Genomic DNA, 20,851 nt, shown 5'->3' on the forward strand with positions numbered 1-20,851 from the left:
GGATGTTTTCTTTTTTGGGTATAATAATTAGATCCAGTGAAAAATTAAACCCAAATGGAAGATACAAAATCAAATTAAAAATTCCTAAGCAACCCTGGTGAGGGCACTGGTCACACTGAATGCAGCTCCTCTGGTGACTCACCTGTCTCCTCCACTACGGCAGCCTCCAAGAGGCATGAAGGGCTGTCTCTTACCGTGAGCCTCACCCCCTGTGTAAATGTGTTGCAGACATAATAATAAATCCTTGAGAAACAGCTTTTAGAAAACAAATAATTCAGTGATTAAGCCTGGAAAAGTCCTTGGGAATTTTTCTGTTACTTCTAATGTACACCTAACAAAAATACTTTACACTTACTTATTACAAAGCTATCACAATGACTCACTCTGTGCTTCAAACACATTACAAAAGTCATGATTAAATAGACTGATGAAAATGATTCAGTGTAGAAAATATATATTCATTTCTGGAGTTTTTAACTAAAATAACAGAACAAGATGATTCTGAATCTAAACAATTTATGCTATGTCATTAATATTCTTTTACTACATAAGGAATTCTTGGCTACATATTTCACTTGAATGTTTGATTCTGTAATGATTCATTGTCAACAGCTATAGAAACAAAATAAGTGGGATAGGGCACATGCTTTCGACATGTTATATAAATCACATATATATTACTACCATTTACACAGAATGCAAGACTGGCACCATGGTGGGCCACGGCTGGCTCAAGAGTACAGAAAGAATTTTGCTCTTCAAAAAAAAATAATTCTGACCTATGGGTCAAAGAAATCTTTCATTCTAAGTGGCAAAAACAATATCCCTGTGCATAACTTCAGTAAAAATGTTTCAAAAACCTTGAAAATATTTAGAATTTGCTTCTCCTTTTTCATTTTTTATTCCTTACCACTCCACTACAAGAGCATCCTTGTCGTCCCTCTTAATTTTAAGGAGGGAAACTTTTTTTTAATGCTTCCTTACTGAGAATGAATTCTACTAATTATATTCTTCTGGAAAATACCCTTTATTGCTTCAAGAAAATACCACTATAATCCTAATGTTTGAGCTTTTATACTATAAGTATAGTGAATTTTCCCCTGCATTTATACAATCTATAACAAGGATATTTTCCATATTCTGCTAATGTGGTAAACAACATGATTTCCTACATGAAATTATTTTTACACTTATGGAATAAACTCAGACTGGTATATGAGTTTTCCTCCTCCCTGCTTTTTAAAAGATTTATTATTAATTTGAAAAAGAGTTATAGAGAGAGAGAAAGAGAGAGAGATCTTCAATCTGCTGGTACACTCCTACATGGCTAGGGCTTGGTCAGGCCGAAACCAGGAGCCCAGAGCTTCATCCAGGTCTCAGCTGGGTGGCTGGGGTCCAAGTACTAGGTTCATCTGCTGCCTTCCTGGGAGCATTAGCAGGGAGCCGGATTGGAAGTGAAGCAACAGGGACTCAAACTGGCTCTCTGATAGGGATTTAGGCATTGCAGGTGGTAGCTTAGCTCGCTGTGCCACAGCACCAGCCTATATATACAATTACTACCTAAAGGAGTAGTTTTTGATCTTGAAAAAAGAATTCATCTCTAAAATTATCTGGATTACTTCTTTTCTTCTAAAGGAAGATTTTTAAACTACTGATTTAGAATTTATAATAGTCACAGAATTATTCAGCCTACCTATTTCTTCCTAAGTTTTACAAACATCAGGAGACAGCGCTGTGGCAGAGTGGGTTAAAGCCATAGCCTGCAGTGCCGGCATCCCATAAGGGCGTCAGTTCTAGTCTTGGATGCTCCACTTCCAAACCAGCTCTCTGCTATGGCGTGGCAAAGAAGTGGAAGATGGCCCGTCCTTGGGCCCCTGCACCCACATGGGAGACCTGGAAGAAGCTCCTGGCTCCTGGCTTTGGATTAGCTCAGCTATGGCCATTGCAGTCATTTCGGGGGGTGAACCAGTGGATGGAAGACCTCTCTTTCTCTCTCTCTACCCCTCTCTGTAACTCTTTCAAATAAATAAAATGAATTTTTTAAAAAAATTCTATTTTTCTAGAAATTTGTCAATTTCTTCTATTTCAAATTCATGAGTTTGTCCATTATTTGTAGTTGTATACATCTTTGTACTTCAGTATCATTTAATTTCTGGCTCACTATCCACATGGATTGCCTTTTCTAAGTATCGACTTTCTTTGATCTTTTCTACTGTAACTGTTTTCTAGTTCTAATTTTTATATTCTTTTATTCTTTATTTACTTTAATAGTTTTTCTAATATAAGTTAAATTCACAGCACTTTTCTTTTCCAATAAGATAAGCATTTATGATCATAAATTTCCTATTAATATCAATTTCCCTGAATGCCAGAAAATTTGATGATATTTTCAGTATCAGTAAGTTGTAAAAGAATTTCAAAATTTCTATTAAGATGTTTTTTGCTCTACTGGCTTTTTAAAAGGATGAATAACTTAAATTACAATTTTTTAATCTTACATTTTATTTTTTTTTAAAGATTCATTTACTTATTTGAAAGGCAGAGTTACAGAGAGAGGGTGAGACAGAGAGATATCTTCCATCCACTGGTTCATGAGCCAGGAGCTTCATCAGGGTCTCCCATGTAGATGCAGGGACCCAAACTTGGGCCATCCTCCAATGCTCGCTTTCCCAGGCGCACCAGCAAGGAGCTAGATGGGAAGTGGAGCAACCAGACTCAAACTGGCATCTATGTTGGATGCTGGCGCTGCAGGCATCGGCTTTACCTGCTACGCCAGCCCCTTTATTTATTTCTTTAAGTTAAGTGCATTATGGCCAGAGAGTACAGTTTGCAGGATACTGGCTTGAAAAAATGTTCATCTGTGCTTTGAAGCCAAACATATTTTTGGTTTTTACAACTGTTCCTTCTGTGTTTGTATATTTCAGGATGCAGTCTTTACTCCACCATGCTTAAATAAGGTATTTAAATCTGCTGAAGTAAGACCGGTTTTTTAATATCCACAAATTATTTCTTATAGGATAGCAACTTTATCAATATTATTTCTGGTCAAATTTTGATTTATATTTTTTGAGTCTTTTTCATTAGGTACATTCAAGTTTGAAAACTGCCACTTTTCACTTGTAAACTGGACTTGTTTCCATTACAAGTGACCCTCTTCCCAATAACGCTTTTCTATCTTTAAGTTTACTTTGCAAATGATATTTGCCTGAAATAGGATTGACTTTTACTTTCAGACTTTCTATATACTCGTGTTTCAATTATGTTTTTTAGAAAACATATTCCTAAACAAGTCATGTTTTATTTATTTATTTTTATTAATTAGTATTTTTTTGCAGAGGGAAGAGAAGCAGCGGGAGTGGAAAAGGAAGAGAAAAAGCGCATGCATGCTTCCAATCTGCTGGTTCACTTCCCAAATAACCTCACTAACAGGACTGGGCCAGGGCCACTGCCAGAAGCCAGGTATGCAATTCAACTCTCCCACATGTGTGTGGCAGGAGCTCAATTCTTTGACCCATGATCTCTGCCTCCTAGGGTATGTATGGGCAGGCAGCTGGAGTCAGAAACCAGAGCCAGGAATTGAACCCAGGTTCTTCAACTTGGGATGTGGGCATTTTGATCACTAGCCTAAACACCAGCTCTCTGTTTACTCTTTATCACCAAGCCATCCACTAGCTTAACCCATGGCCCCCCTGTTTTTTCTAAGCTTTAGTTGATTTCCAATTTAATCACCACAGAGCAACCAGAGCCATCTTTTAAAAATGCATATCAGATCAGTTAATTCTCCACTTAAACATCTGACTGCTCTCTGAATGCATTTCTCACGCTACAATATGGCCTGAATAGTCTAGTTCCTGTCTACTTCCTTTGATAGCACTCTCTACTCATCATCTTCATTTACACAAATCCCTTTCCTTTTCAATACCTTTGTCCTTACCTTTCCGTTGTCTAGAAAGCTCCTCTACCACTATTAACTGTTACTTTTTAGATCTCGGTTCAAAATTCAGTTTGTAAGAGATGTCCTCCCTGGTTGCTCTAACTACTGTAGCTCTCTGTCAGTTACCTTCTACCACATTACCATTTTATTCCCTTCACAGTAATCATGTGTGCAACTTACACTGTTTGAATCTCATTTATGATCTGCTTCTCCTACCACAGGGTGAGTTTACCAGGGAATCTTAACTTGTTGTATTCACTGATCTAGTCCCAAGATCCAGCATAATGTCTGGTACACAGTAACTGTTCAGTAAGCAGTAAGTATCTGCTGAATGATTCTCACAAATGGCACAGGAAACATTGAACAATACTTAGTAAACTATGTAACACTGATAAAAAGCAAAAGAACATAAAATCTCAAAGAGAAAAAAATACCAACTAAATCCACCACTGTCACAACCAATTGTGAATTTCTTTCTATACAGATTTTCTATGAATTGTATTATCAGGTTTTCTCAAAGAAATAATCCTGGGCTGGAAATTTAAGTTTTGAGAAGTACATTTTAATAGACCAGGCTGAAAGACTTTTCTCCCTAAGAACATACGATTAACCTTCATAGATCCCATTAAAAATAAAAAATTATAACCAGTTATCATGTAAAAATTAAAATTATCAAAAAGATACTCCCCTACAATAAAACACCAAGATTAGATGATGTCTCACAAGAAAATATTAGCAATCTTTAAAGGAATAAGTAAGATACTAAACAACAGAAGCAGAGACTCAAAAAAGAGAAGCACACACATTTTTCTTAACAAAGCAAGTACTAAAAACATGCCAAAACTAAAAATAATTCCTATATGGGGATCTCAATATAAAAATCCTATGTAAAATGATAGCAAACAATCCAGTAGCTCATTAAAACAACAATAAACTATTCGAGTTAATTTCAAGGAGCCAGGGTAGTTTCATATGCAGCAAATCTCGTAAACAAATAATTCCTCGTGTTCAAAAGTGAAAAATCATTATAATTATTTCCAATGACGATAAGACTTTACAACATTTAATAAACATTCTTTGTAGAGAGGCCGGCATTGTGGCAATGCCTTTATCCCATACGGGTGCCACTCCATGTCTTGGTTGCTCCACTTCCAATCCTGCTCCCTGCTAATGGCCTGGGAAAAGCAGGTGAGGATGATCCAAATGCTTGGGCCCCTATCACCCCCATGGGAGATCTGGAAGAAGCTCCTGGCTCCTGGCTTTGGATCAGTGCAGCTCCAGCCGTTGTGGCCATCTGAGGAGTGAACCAGCAGATGGAAGACCTCTCTCCTTGTCTCTTCCTTTCTGGAACTCTTTCAAATAAACAAATAATCGTTCAAAATTTTTTTAAAAATCTTGCTAGAAAGTTACAAATTAACAGGTGGCTATTTCCTCAGTGTGATTCAAAAACAAATTACATCCATGTATGAAATCAACCAAAACGTCAGAATCATCCTTACTGAGGAAATAATGGAGCAAGGTCATTAACTCTGGGCCACAAGTCTGCAGCCTGCCACTATTACTGTAAATAAAATGTTGCTGGAGGACAGGTTTACCAATTAATTCACATACTGCTCATGGCTGCTTCACTTTAAAATAGGTCCAACAACCCCTTTAACTAGAGCATTCCTATTGAAGTCTGAACACCAGGAAGGTGGTTACCAACAATCACTGATGTTCTGGAGGTGTCATCTAATGCAGTCAGACAACTGCTTCCATTTCCATGAAGAACCAACTTGCCCCTTGAGGCTGACCTCTCTCCCTTCTCATTCCTTCTCCAGGATGCCACTGCACCTTTCCTTCATAAAGCAGAGCGCAAGAATACGCTGTACCTCAACAGAAGATGCTGAAACTGCCAATTTTTTTTGTGTCCTTTTTTTTTTAAGATATTCTTTTTAAAATGATTATATTATCACGATAATTTTATTTGAGAGGCAGAGAAAGTGATACAGATAGAAAGCATGCTCCCATCTGCTGGTTCACTCCCAAATGCCCACACCAGCTGAGGCTGGACTGGGAGCCAGGAGGAGAGACCAATTCAGTCTCCCACACGGTGGCAGACATCTCAGCCATCACTGCCTGCCAGGGGCTGCTTTAGCAAAAAGCTGGAGTCAGGAGCAGAACAGGATATTTCACCCAAGTACTCTAATATGGGTTGAAGGAGTCTTAACTGCCAGTGCAAACGTTTGCCCAGTCATTCTTTTTAAAATCCCTAAAGTATAATAAAAAAGCAAAATGAAAAAATTAGTAGGGACACTTGTTCTACATGGGGCTTAGCAATACAATTACTAGCATACTCAACTTTGAATGCTACGTGTTCCATTCTTGTACAAGACACATGAAAACATAAATCTCACTGCTGAACATACCCTTCTTGAAGAGACAATTCTTGGTTTTCTTCTTCAGGACCGCTGCTATCACTCTGTAGCTCAGGTTCATTCTCATCTTTTCCTGGCAGGGTCTCCCAGCTCTCATCACTTGAGGACTGATCTTTCTCGGTACCAGAAAATCGATGAGGCAAAGAAGCAGACCACTCCCCATCACTGCATTCTGAACTACAAAAATGTAATGAAACAAATCATCAGTATATGTTCAGATATTTTATCACTTGAAGTGTAAACCAGACATCACAGTACTGGATGGACTGCTGATACCCCACATGCTTTGTCAGATGCCAACTCAACTTCTTAAATATTGAAAAAAATAGAAATAAATAGATTTGGCAGAACGTAACTCTTTCACATATGGCATAAGGCAAGTTATAGAAAATAAGGATCACTTTATTTTTTTCTTTCACTAAAGTATGTAAGTCCATGGTGACTAGATACAGGTTGTCATATTTTAGACATATTGCTAAATACAATTTTAAACATATTTAGGTAACCACAAATTCTATTCAGAATGAAAAAACTCTTTAATTAAAAACTAACAATGATATATTCTCCATGAATAAATTTTGCTATTAAATGTTTGCTTCAGCTGGCTCCTAGCTTCGGATCAGCGCAGCGCCGGCCGTGGCAGCCATTTTGGGGGTGAACCAACAGAAAAAGGAAGACCTTTCCCTCTGTCTCTAACTCTGCCTCAAAAAAAAAAAAAATGTTTGCTTCTTCCTTTCTGTCTCTGTTTCTCTCTTCCTGTCTCCTCTCTCACACACACCCCCACACCCAAACCCTTCTGAAAACAGGGATGCTCAACTTCATAAAAAGTAACACTAACACATCTTTACTGCTGTCCTTAGGCAGGGTTAAGAACACAAATTTCAGTTGAAGAGACTATTCAGGTAAGGAAACAACAAGCACAAAATCAACACAAGAATAATAAAGATCCTCAGAAAATTTACTTTCATTGCGTTTAACTTTGGGTAACTTTAAAAAAATAACTTTGGGTAACTTTGTGACACTTAACTGCTTTTAGTTCTTAAAAAATTAGTCATCTTATACAGCCAAAGGCTAAAATATCAAATATTAATATAATCTTGCATGCCCCTTTCAATCATACCAACTATGTAGGTCAAGAATGGTTGATATGATTTTATTTTCTTTTGCTCACTTGACTTCAGGGAAACAACAAAAAAATTTTAATTTAAATTTTTTCAAAGGAGATAAAAATTCATTTTCTTAATGATGTTATTAATATCTAGTGAGTTCCTCCTTTTATAGCAGAAATCTAGATGCTATTAACAACAGCAGCACTAATCTAAGAGATTTCATAGATGGGGCCAGCGCTGTGGCACAGTGGGTTAAAGCCCTTGCCTGAAGTGCCACCAGCATCCCATATGGGCGCCGGTTCTAGCCCCAGCTGCTCTTCTTCCAATCTAGCTCTCTGCTATGGCCTGGGATAGCAGTGGAAGATGGCCCAAGTCCTTGGGTTCTTGCACCCACATGGGAGACCTGGAAGAAGCTCCTGGCTCCTGGCTTTGGATTGGCACAGCTCTGGCCATTGTGGCCAGCGGATGGAAAACCTCTCTCTATCTCTACCTCTCTCTGTAACTCTCTTTCAAATAAATAAAATAAATCTTTAAAAAAAAAAAAGAGATTTCATAGAAACAAAAAAAATAAAATAAAATCAACTTGTAACTTTAAATACGCAATGGGCAACAATATACAAATATCCTGGAGAAGAAATCAATACAATATAAACCAGGCATAGCAACTAAAAAGGTATTCTGTAAGTTGGGTATGAGACAAAGCTGCTTATGGTCTGTAAAATTTCCTGTGACCCAAAGAATAATCCATGACCATATGAACCATTTACACTCTTGTAAATGTCAAAAGCTAACACAGAGAAGCATGTTAAAAGAGCTTATTCAGGCACCAGTGCTGTATCACAGAGGGTTAAAAGCCCCAGCCTGTAGCACTGGCATCCCAAATGGGCACCAGTTAAAGTCCCAGCTGCTCTACTTCTGATCCAGCTCCCTGTTAAATGTGCCTGGGAAAATAGTGAAAGATGGCCCAAGTTCTTTGGTCCCTGCACCCACGTGGGAGACCTCAAAGAAACTTCTGGCTCCTGGCTTTGGATCAGCTCAATTCCAGCCATTGTGGCCATTTCAGGAGTGAACCAGCAGATGGAAGGCCCCCCCTCCCTTTCCCTCTCTCCTTCCTTCCCTCCCTCCCTAATTCTTTCAAATAAATTAAAAAAAAAAAAAAGTTTTAAAAAAAGGGGCTTATTTAGCCAAGTTTGACTATGAAGCATCTCAAATTCAAAGTAAAATTCCTACTCCTAGTTTGATATGTCTTTAGCAATCAGCATGAGATTTCTACATACATTTGTGGTGATTTTTAACACACTTATACATAAAAGACGACCTCATTTTTTAAATGTTTCACTGAGTAAGTACCTGACCAGAAAGATAACACTTGAAACTTTGGTACTCTTAGAGATTAATGAAATACACTGATGGAGTTTTTCTAATTTAATATAAAGAGAATGTCAATGATCAATAGTCAATATATTTAAATAAACCTAAGCACGGATTGGCAAACTGCAGCCTCAGTGCCAAATCTGACCCTGCTGCCCATTGATTTATAGTCTGGGAGCTAAAAAATGATTTTTAAATGTTTAACTTTGCCTTTGCCTCATGGATAGTAAAGCTTAAAATATTTCCTATCTGAACCTCAAAGAAAAAGTCTATAGATCAGATTCCAGTTCAGTATCATTGCTGCTCATGACATGTAACCTCCCCTCCACAGAGACAACTTTCAAATGTGCATCCACAGCTCTGACTATCACACTTAGCTTTCATAATCACTAACTGGCCAAGGGGAAAATTTTCACCATCCTCTTCAAAGTTGTGTTTTTATTATGAAATTTATCTATCACATAAGTCCCTTTCTCGATTTTCTATCTGCTAAACTGGCTTTAACCATGTTCTCATTTAGGAAATCACTTATCTTTGACTCCTTGTAATTCTCCCATATTCAAATCCCTTCTTACTTTCCATTCTCCTGGATAATGGCTTTTATATCTTAGAGCTCCTTTAGCTATATTTCTCCTTAAAAACCCTGGTCCCATTGTTTTTCTCCAAATTCACACCTAGACAGTCAATTATTAATTGGTATTTCTAAATTTAATACCACTTTCTCAACTAACTCAACCACTCAAACCACTCAAAATATATTCTGTATCAGAATATTCTTCACCTGAGAAAAGATGGTACATTTTATAATATTACTACAGGTTCTGGAGTCAGCTTGCCTGCACCTGAATCCACCACTAATCAGCTGTGAAAACTTCTCTGCATCTTTAGAGCCTAAACACATGTTAGGTGAATATAATAATGGTATTTAATAACTCATTGACTCATATGGAGGGTAGTTGAGTTAGAGTATATACAACATTTTAACAGTGCCTGATAAATAATAAACCATCAACCATTATTAGCAATCTTTTCTTAAGCACCATATATATTTTGTTTTACTCAAATACATTTGGCTACCTCCAAAGCAGTATCAGTTAAACTTCATATCTGAGATGCTACCTGTATTTTGATTTCCATTAAAATAAGTAATTATCAAAGTTTAAAAGTACCTGTTTTGTAAAAGTGCCACTAAATACATTTTACCCACTGTTGGAACAAAGGTTAAATCTCTTGGACAGCATTTATGATGTACTCTAATCTATTTCCGGTATGGTTGCACATCCAGACCTTCCGGTACATGAATGAGCTACTCTTTAAAGCACCGGGTGAATTTTTGCTACAACCACTCCTCTTACCACCAAGACTGTCTTCACAAACACTTCACCTTTTTTTACCTTCTGGATCAGAACAGATCTCATTTCACTCAAGATCCTCATATAAAATTGCTTTTGTTTTTCAGTTATGTCTTAGGCCAGACTGGTTTATTCAGTCCAACTCACTTCAGTGCAGCTACTTCTTTAACAGTGCATTTGCTTCTTTAATAATTCACCAGCAAAGTTTCCAAGGAGCTTGAATAGTAAAGTACTCGTAAGCTACCGGTAGGTACTAAAGACTGTGCAGCCACATGATTTTAAATAGGAAACTTTCCATGAGGCCACCTGTCAACACTTTCAAATTTGTTTTCAGAAATTAAAACACACTTGTGATGAGTGATAGTAGGTAATAAGTGCATAATTTTCTATTAATATTTCATTCTGAACGTTAGCTGTGACAAACTTCAGACTTCAAGCTCCATTACTAATCTGCAGCTCTCCAGGATGACACTGGCCCACAGGGCTAGTCAGGGACACTATGCAACTATAAGATTTCCTACCACTGGTCATTTCTTTACTGAAGAAAGAAAGTATTCCATTTAATATGAGGTGAAAGTCCCATTCATAATTGCTGTTTTCTTACTCATAGCAGTGGAAAATACACTAGGAAGGACAAACTTTGAAGGTGGGTGGCTGTGGGTTGTACCCTGGCTCAGTTACTTACGAGTGATGCAAGACTGGCAATTGACTTCTCTAAGCTCACTTCTCCTCATCTGTAAAATGAGGATGTGAACACTTACCTCACAGGTCTGTACTGACATTTAAATGAATACTGAAGATAAAATGTTTAGCACAACCTTTGGAAAATGCTGGACATTTAATAAAGGCGGTAGTTACTTCTGCCTTGATATGAGCTGTCTGCTTAGACATAGCAATTCAAACTTTCCTACCAGCAAATCACTATTTCCCTCCTTTCTTTTTTCCAACCAAAGAAAACTCACTCTATGTAGTATTTCTTTATGTTTCATTTTGTTCATAAGGCTGTATCAGGGGAACATGGACCATTATTATTTGCATTTACATAGCACACGGAACAAAATTTGGCACTCAAGATTTCAATAAATCCTTTTTAAATATCAAATTAAAATCAACATAGACAGAAATAGTTTTAACTTTAAGTAAGTTTTAGCTTTTAAACAAAGTGATGCCACAGGGGCAGAAAAACTTAGAAGAAACCTCATGTGCTATATGAAACTGTCAGTAGATGGCATGCATCTGTTTGGAACAGGGAAGCCCAGAGCTATGACATGCTAATACTGCTGAAAGGTTTTATTACACTGACGACTGTGTCATCAAACAGTTCCGAAAGTTCTCAGGGTGCATTTGAAAAGAGCAGGGTGCTAACCGTAGCTCTTTCTGGCCTAACTCAAGGTCTGGCAATTATATACTGCCTATTAGAATTCCCTTTGCAGTTCTAATTCAACAAGGTGATGTTCGGTTCTTGTCAGAAAGCTCAATGCAATACTGCCAACTGCAATGCCTATCCCATGGAGTGTAACATTTCAGATCTTATGAAGTGATCAAGCAGAAATTTCCATGGAAGAAGGGGATCATATATCTATGAAAATTATCTTTTCACTTATAAGGAAAATCCATATTTTCAAGAAAGTTTTGACACCTGAAAGTGTCACAGTGAGTTTTACTTATGTTCTTGAAAAGAGTTCTATGTACAGCCATTATGAAGGGTATTTGAAAATGTTGGTGGAAAAATAATCAAACAGTAAGTTTATTTTGGAAAAAAGCTCTGAAATCAATGCATAGTTTTTTCACAATATGTATATTCTATGAACTTTTTGAATAGTCCTATAAACATGACAAAAGACCTTTTAAAATATTATCACCTTTAAGGTTTACAAAGTCAAGAAAATAAATCATACAAGATTAACTTAAGCAAAAGCTTTTTATACCTTCCTTTTTAAGAATCGTAGAAGTGAGTCCCCATTTCCCCAGTGCTCAAATCTGCTCATTTCACAGCTGAGCAGTTACACTCTACAGGACAGTAAAACATCAGGTGGATGAACAAGAGGAGAGGGGAAACTGAATAGGAGGATACAGCTATTAAATTTCAACCTCCAGCTGGTGCCCTGCTAAAGGCACTCTGGCAGCTATCATACTTCACAGGGAGTTAGGGGGAGGAACAGCAAACAGCACAGAAATAGAATTACTCCTCACAACTGTACAGCCTATTGACGTCAAGTCTTAAAAGTTATCTTAAGACTTACATATGCAAATAACTGGATGCCTAGGTAGTCATTATCCTGTGTATCTTACTACGTGATTCTAAAAAGAAATGTTTAAAAATTGTAAAACAAAAAACACTACGTATTGTGAGCAATTCAAAGAATCTCAATGACTCTTCCAAAATGAGTTCTATCACTTTGGCATACCACAACTGAAAATTCTGTAAGTCAACACAAGAGTCAACTTGTTCTGAGAACTGAAAAAGTCTCTGTTAACTATAAAGTATTTTTCCTATCTGTGAGTTCTGTTTGTAAAAGTTTACTTCATTGCTCAGAATACTTATACATCATTTAAGAAAAAAATGACAATTAGTATACGAAGAACACAACTGATAGCCACTGAATTCCAGAGTCATTCTCTGGAAAGAAAATCACTCAATCACTGATTGTTACAAAAATCAGTTTTGAGCCGTGAGTTAAAGCTGCTGCCTGCAGTGCCATCATCCTATATGCGTGCCAGTTCAAGTCCTGGCTGCTTCATTTTAGGGCCTGGGAAAGGCAACACAAGATGGCCCAATACCCAATACCCACATGGGAGACCCAGGCTTCAGCCTGGCTTAATTCTGGCCACTGTGGTCATGTGGGGAATGAACCAGTAGACAGAAGATCTCTCTGTTTCTCCTCTCTCTGTGACTCTACCTTTCAAATAAATATTATTTAAAAAAAAGAAAAGAAAAAAAAAAAAAGTTTAAAACCTAGAGCTAAGAAACCACACTTTCTCTTGAGGTTAGTTGGCAAACAATGTGAAGATTTCAACTTCATTATGTGACATTAAAAAGCACCCAAGAGAAGTTCATATTTTTGATTGGCATACATCCACAACAAAAACAAACAGGTTAAATACTTTTCTTTAAAGAAAAAAAAGGAGGAAAAAAATAAAACATAATTTCAAAAAGATTCATTATCTAAACCTATTGAGCTTTGGGTCTCCTGATATAGCAACCCAGAGGAATAACAACAGAAGTTCACAATTCAATCCAAAAAAAATCCAAGATGAATATGGTTTGAAGTTTACCAATTTCCACCTGGATTTAGAAATATATACTTCTTAATAATACCCTATGTGTTCCAGATCAGCATATACTAAGTAGACATATTCATATTTCTGGAGCAAAATGTAAGAATACTTTAAAAAAAAAAAAAAAAAGAATCTTAATTTAATCAGATTGAGATCTGCTAGCAAGGAAATTAACATCAGGCCAGGTTTTATGTCCAATTTCTGTTTTTAGAACTTTAAGGATTTTGAACTGAGAAAAGATAACAGAGAACAGAAATGAGGCAGAAGTCTGTAACTTTATCCTTAGTTTTAAAAAATAAATCTTGTGAAAATTATCTAGGTAGCCTTTGAAATTTATAAGAAACACTATTTCAATTGTTTCCTACAATAGGTTACACGCTTGGTACTATAGTAGCTTAATTCATGTCTAGAGAAAAATCAAATGCTTATTACTTTATTCCTTGAATTTTTGACACAAAATGCATTCATCTTCAAAATAGTAAATATCCTCCATTACAGTACTGCTAGTTAAAAATAAACAATTAATTCTACTAGTTAATAAATCCTGGAACTGCGCTACAACTGAGCACTCTCTGGATTGCAACTAACTTCACAGGATACAAAGTTTGGACACTGGAACAATGAAAATTCTAGCAGTTGTATAATGAATTTCTTCATTTTCTTTCTGCTGTCTTATGGTCTACAACACAAAATAATCTATATTTATAAGAGAAATTGGAATTATCAGAAGTTACGTTTTATTTAAAAAAATGTACACTATTCATAGTGGTGCAAAACACAGCCTCAGGATTTAAGCAATAAGGAGGTGCTCCCCGCATGGGAGACCAGAGGAAGCACCTGGCTCCTGGCTTCGGATCGGCGCAGTGCACCGGCTGTAGCAGCCATTTGGGGGGTGAACCAACGGAAGGATGACCTTTCTCTCTGTCTCTCTCTCTCTCACTGCCTAACTCTGCCTGTCCAAAAAAAAAAAAAAAAAAAAAAAAAAAAGGAGGTGCTCAAGTTCCAGCTGCATTACGCAGTTACTCTGACCTTAGAAAGCTAGTCAAATCTTTGTGCCTGCTTCCTCACCTACAAATGAGAGAAGTAACAGCAATTACCACAAAGAGCACAGAATTAAATGTTGAATAAAAATAAATAATACTTAAACTTAGTGATGGAAAGAACAAGAAGAAAAGACAAAAAGGGATATGGGTGATACAAGGAACTATTGGTTCATGCCGACACTACCTATTAACAATTTGTGATCTTAATCACTTGTAAATCCACACTAGTTTAACACAGTCTTTTAATAAATACAATAATTTCACTAATTGAAATAGCATTGAAATAAATTGAACTAATTAGCTAATAATCATTATTTGACTTATGATTTCTGTAAACTACTAAAACACCTCAAAGAAAGTTTCTGTGAAGAACTCTAACCAGCAGTCTGCATGAAAAGAATAGTTAATCAATGAAAACACCCAATTCCCTGATATCAGGGACCCATTCATCAATCATGATACTAGAAAAAAACCACTTTGTTCACTCTAAGTACTGCATGAGACCTTACCTATCTTCGTCTTTGTCATAGAGTTGGTAATAGTCTCCACAGCCATTCCAAAAGGCATTATCTCCAACTTCTTGCCTTCCTGCGGTGGCTCCACTTTCTGCTGCTATTTGGTTATTTTCTGTTTCCCTTTGTGTAACTCTTGAGTAGGGTGGATCCAAGAACATACATTCATGTTCTCCATCATATTCTTCACATTTTATTAAGGGATCATCTTTGCTGCATTCCTCAACTTCCAAAGCCTCCCTCCACCTCTGAACACTTCTTTGTTTAGCCTCATGCCTACTAAAACCTGTTTCTTGGTCCACCTGGCTTGAACTTATCAGTTTTCTAACTTTTGGCCTCACTACCTGTTCAGGAGAACTTCGATGGCTGTCCCTATCCAGGATATTTTGTTCCCTACAAGCATGCCCTGGAGCACAGCCTGCATCTTCAGCTGAACTTTCTGTCTGTCCTTCCTGGATAGTAGTATTGTGCTGTTTCTTCCTAACAACTTCATCTTCAGAAGAGCACCTCTGAAATTCCTGGTTGTTCGGATGGACAGTAGAACTTCTCACTAAAGCTGCTGAATCTAACTCTTCAAACTCATCTCTGATGTCACAGTTAAAAGAGGGAACTGGTGGGGAAAGACCATTGTACATCTCTGCCTCTCCATTTGCCAACTCACATATTGTATTGCCTAATGCTTGCTGATATCTACCACCTTCAACAACTTCTGCAGGAAGCTGAAGACGCTCATTCTCTTCTCCGTGTTTGCCATCTGGATCATAAGAGTCAGTATGAACCAATGCAATTCCATTGTGGACAGTGGAAGCATTACAAGCTCCTGGAGTATACTCGCACTCAGAGTGATTATGGAGATCTGCACTGCTTTCTAAGGCCTCCCTGCCTTCCTCACTATGATGCACTGCAACAAAGGATGGGCTGCTCTCAATAGTTTGATTCAATGCTGTACCACAAGAGGGAATTTCTGTTTCATTTTTTTCAAATGTGGATTCACTGAGGAAAGAAGAATGAACTTGATCCAGTGGACTGGAACCTTCACAGAAAACAAAACAGAACACATTTGGAGGAATTAATTTGGATAAAATTTTACATAATAAATATCACTTTAGGAGAAGTTATACCATTCATTACCTACTTGAAAAACATGAGTGCATTTATTTGGCAAGTGCTTCTATGTTCCCTATCTAAGCACAGACTGGTTACTTTCTGAGTTCATTTATGCCACTGTGTAGCCTCCCACGTCTGCTGCAGATGAGATTTCACCTAAATCCTAGTATCTTAAACCTTCTGCAACACACATAAAGGAAAGTCTAATGAGAGGCCTTTCAACAGGAAGCATAAGGGAAGTCACAGGGTAACCAACCTACCCTGCCAATGATCTCCAAACCTACCTTCTTTATTACATCTAGTTAAAAAAAATTCCAAAGTATTTATGACAAATGTAACAAGCAATTAAAAATGCAAGATTCCATTTTGTTTTTATGTCAATTCAGAAGATTCTACATCAGTTTCTACACATAACATTCTACTGTCAAAACTGATCGCTGTAATATATCTGTAATGAGTTAACTTTAGATGTGCTATAGCAATGACTGAAAAATTACATGTAAGTCAATATGCTTATTCTCTTTGCCAAAGTTTAATAGTCAGAATTCTGAGACAAAGTAAAATTGTATCTAGTCTGTAAGTTACTTTAAGCATGACTATCTTTCATCACCATTAGCTTAATTTTAAAAATCAAGACATTTCGAATTTGGTAGAACAAGGATTTATAAACTGTACAATAACTGATGCTTGTTTTTGTTAGGAAAAAAACCTGCCTTAACAGAATTACCTTAGTAAGTAATTTAGATTTTATATATTAATGATAAAAAATAGTAATCTAGAATTATGAAGTTTGCTCAGTATAAGAAAAAGATAAATCTAGTGCAAAAATAAAATATTACAGTACATATATATATACAAAATACCTTTTCAAACCACTAAATAAGAAATTTTAATTGAATAAGTAGAATTTGACAGCTGCATTTCATAAAACGATTGTTAAAAAACTAGGCAAGCTTAATTATTCAGAGATAAAATGAAAAGTCATTTAATTATAATATACAGAAAAAATATACTCAGTTCACATAAAAATGATTTTTTTGATTGAAAGATGATTTATTTTGGATGAAGGATGGAGCAATATAATCACTGCCATGACAATGTAGCTGTATTTTAATGAGAGCCATATTCTATTTTATTTTGTGTTTAAATATACACGGTACTGACATTAAATTCAATAACAAAATTTCAAAATAGAATTTCCTAAGAAATGTGCTGCATTTTACACACATAGATACATATAAATCCCACTCAAAATTTAAGTACATGATCAAGTCCTATATAACAATTAATTACTCATATAATTACATGTTTACATACCTGAGGAATTTTCCTTTGGAACATCATCCAGTTCTAACACCTCATAGTCGTCACCAGCCCGACCTAAGCTTCTTTCGTGCCTGGTCATACATGGTTTAAAACTAACATATGCATGTCTTCTTCCATATCGCCTGCCTGTAATTGTCTGATATCCTCCTGCTGGTTTGGGCCAGGCAGCCTTGCTGGATTCTTGGTCCATTGCTGGAGTGGGTAGTGGTAGTGGGTGAGTTAAAAAAAAAAAAAAGAGACAGATAGCAGTAATTTTTGTTCTGGCAACCGGTGGGGGGATGGGGAATACTATTTAAATATATAAGCTGTTATTTACCAAATTATATACTACTAAAAGTCAAGAGTTACGGCTGGCGCTGCAGCTCACTAGGCTTATCCTCCGCCTTGCAGCGCTGCCGGCACACCAGGTTCTAGTCCCGGTTGGGGCGCCGGATTCTGTCCCGGTTGCCCCTCTTCCAGGCCAGCTCTCTGCTGTGGCCAGGGAGTGCAGTGGAGGATAGCCCAAGTACTTGGGCCCTGCACCCCATGGGAGACCAGGATAAGTACCTGGCTCCTGCCATCGGATCAGCACGGGGTGCCGGCCGCGGCTGCGGCGGCCATTGGAGGGTGAACCAATGGCAAAGGAAGACCTTTCTCTCTGTCTCTCTCTCACTTGTCCACTCTACCTGTCAAAAAAAAAAAAAAAAAAAAAAAATTCAAGAGTACCTTACTAGTACTATGAAACATTATTCTTCAATATTCACATACTAGACAATTAAATATGGAATACTATCTAATGAAAGTTATTAGTCTCTTCTCCCCAAAAAATATCTTTCAAAATTTGGCTCCTCTAAGGTATTTCAGATTTTTATAACGAAACCTACCAGAAAATATTTTCCATATGCCTACTTACTATACTGCCAAATTAACTAAGTACCTTATGTATAAGGACTTGACACATATTTGATGAGCCAATTACTAGCACACGACACGATGATTTCATTTAGAGTGGCTATGTTACTGTCAAAAGTAAACTCTTTAAATGGTAACTGTATTATAAAGAATCAAACCGTATGGAGATTCCTCAACAAACTAGAACTAGACCTACCATATGTCCCAGCTATCCCACTTTTGGGAATATATCCAAAGGAAACAAAGTCAGCATATGAAAGACACATGTTTACTGCAGCCCAATTCACAGTAACAAAGATACGGACTCAATCTAGATGTCCACCAATGAATGACTAGATCAAGATTATGTGATACATACACAACAGAATATTACTCAGCCATAAAAAGAACAAAATCCTGACATTTGCAACAAAATGAATGCAACTGGAGATCATTATGCTAAGCACAATAAAGTCATACATTGAAAGACAACACATTTTTTTTTCTTATGTAGAAAATAATCATATAGTATTAAAACATGTGAATGCCATATTATTTGGTATATAGAGGTATTTATAAAAGCTGTCTTTATTTCATTATACCTCTTATTTAATAATGTACCTTTATTTTCTCACTTTGTGATCTTTATCATGAATCCTATGTTATGTGATATTAATATATCCATCCATGCTTTCAACAAAAATAATAGGCATGTGTGTGTGTATATATATTATTTACAGATTAAATAGGGCAAGCTGTTAAATCTATGTGCTCACTGAACTCTCTCTAGTTTTCTGAATTGAAATATTTTAAAGAAAAAATTAAAAAGGCAGAAAAATTAAAACAGAAAAACACAACACATGAAAAGAACCAACCAGATCACAGTAAAATATGACTAGCATCAGATAAAATACACCCAGAGAAAAGTGTGACAGGCCAAGTCAAATACATGCTACCGCACCATCCAAACTACCACTGAAAGATAGATATCATGGTAAAAATGTAATTAACATTTCAACAACTTGAATTTAAGTTTTGATATACAATGGATATACATTGTGAACAGTAGCATCTTTTACTACATAGTATACTGTTTATACATACACATACATATATTAAGTATCAATTTGCCTAACCAATTAAATGACATATACTAAATAGGAACTAAACAAAATATTTACTAACATTATATGTAAAGTTAATAGATGGTATATTCACATATTTTGTTTTATTGCATCAAAATAAAAAATATCACTTCCAAGCACAAAGGAGAAACAGCATGCATGTCTTTATAACACACAGCATCACTTAGTTAACTCCCCTCAGTTTCTTTAGGGGGTTGATTCTCTATTCTATTTTAAAAAATCAAAAATCAAAATTAAGTGCTTTGGTAACTTGTCCAATAATTCAATAGTGTGATTCCAGAATCAATGCCAAAGGAACAGTCTCCAAAGTGGAAACACAACAGAAGCCACAGAGGTGTGGAACAATATTAGAATTCCTGTTAATATTTATTTTCATATAAAAAATAGAAATTAAGCATTGCAAGTATTCAGTACATACACCAAAACCTGTCTTTAGTATGACGATCACACATCACATATGGTACTCAGGGTAACTACAGAAGTCTCTAAGGTAGAAGAACTGACACCTTCCTTACCTGACGGCTCTTTTTCAGTGTACTGTGACATATGTGGCAGTTTCTGTGTGCCCAGTTCAGCAGAATTATGTTGCAATTCACTTTTTACTCACACAATGGGTAAGTTGCAAAATATTCCTACAGAGAAACAATGGATTGAATAAAGTATTAATAATAAATGCACAAAATAATAAAATGGCAAAATTGATATTTCTTCCTGGTTAAACTCTGTTGGCCTTGTAACTCAGAAATACACAACCTGATCTGAAAAAGTAATCAAACTTCAAAACTACCAAGATGAATATTTAAAACACAAATATATGTCTGTACTTCATAAAGCAATAAACATCACCCATTATCAGCCTTAAAACTGTCAATGACAGTAACACACATATAATTAATAAGCAACCAAAATGGAAGAAGTTCTGAATGTGGTACAGAATCAAACTGTCTGGGAGTCTACCACACTGTGCCACCTTTGGTATTCCATCAAGCATTATAGCTCCTTAACCCTGGACTTGCTAAATAATTACTTACTCTTTACAAAAGTCAACTCATCAGATAATTTAACCTCAAATAAGAACTTATTCTGAATTAGAAAAAAACTAAACTTACCATGTAACAAATACAAAAAGAGGTCTTTTTTAAAGCTTAAATGCATTTTATTTTTAGACAACCTATATGACAATGCTTTTTCCTTAAAAGCAATGCCTCCACTCCAAGTAAATCACAGTCAAAATAAATGCAGAGCTCAAAATAACACTTCGGACAGTGCTGTGTGGATGACGAGCAGCAGCCAGTCATGATGGGCAGTGATAGATCCAAAGTAACTGCCAAAATTAATATTTTTCCATCTCTAAACCAGCCTTAAAGACAATATAAATGGGGTCAC

At 36.4% G+C, this 20,851-nt stretch overlaps 1 protein-coding gene across 1 annotated transcript in view; it reads right to left on the bottom strand.

Moving 5' to 3' along the window:
• Positions 1-20,851, bottom strand: part of PJA2 (praja ring finger ubiquitin ligase 2) — a 78,457-nt gene that overhangs the window by 26,773 nt on the left and 30,833 nt on the right. Inside the window, exons 2-5 of the mRNA XM_002713961.6 lie at positions 19,981-20,097; positions 17,442-17,642; positions 15,015-16,050; positions 6,343-6,528 (exon numbers count right to left, since the gene is read on the bottom strand). Coding sequence (XP_002714007.2) covers positions 6,343-6,528; positions 15,015-16,050; positions 17,442-17,642; positions 19,981-20,011 — 1,454 coding nt within the window. The 5' untranslated portion in view covers positions 20,012-20,097. The remainder of the gene's footprint in view (positions 1-6,342; positions 6,529-15,014; positions 16,051-17,441; positions 17,643-19,980; positions 20,098-20,851) is intronic.

Source organism: Oryctolagus cuniculus, chromosome 14 (assembly GCF_051225735.1).
Source record: "Oryctolagus cuniculus isolate XC-2025 breed Fujian yellow rabbit chromosome 14, ASM5122573v1, whole genome shotgun sequence".
NCBI classification, from domain to species: Eukaryota; Metazoa; Chordata; class Mammalia; order Lagomorpha; family Leporidae; genus Oryctolagus; species Oryctolagus cuniculus.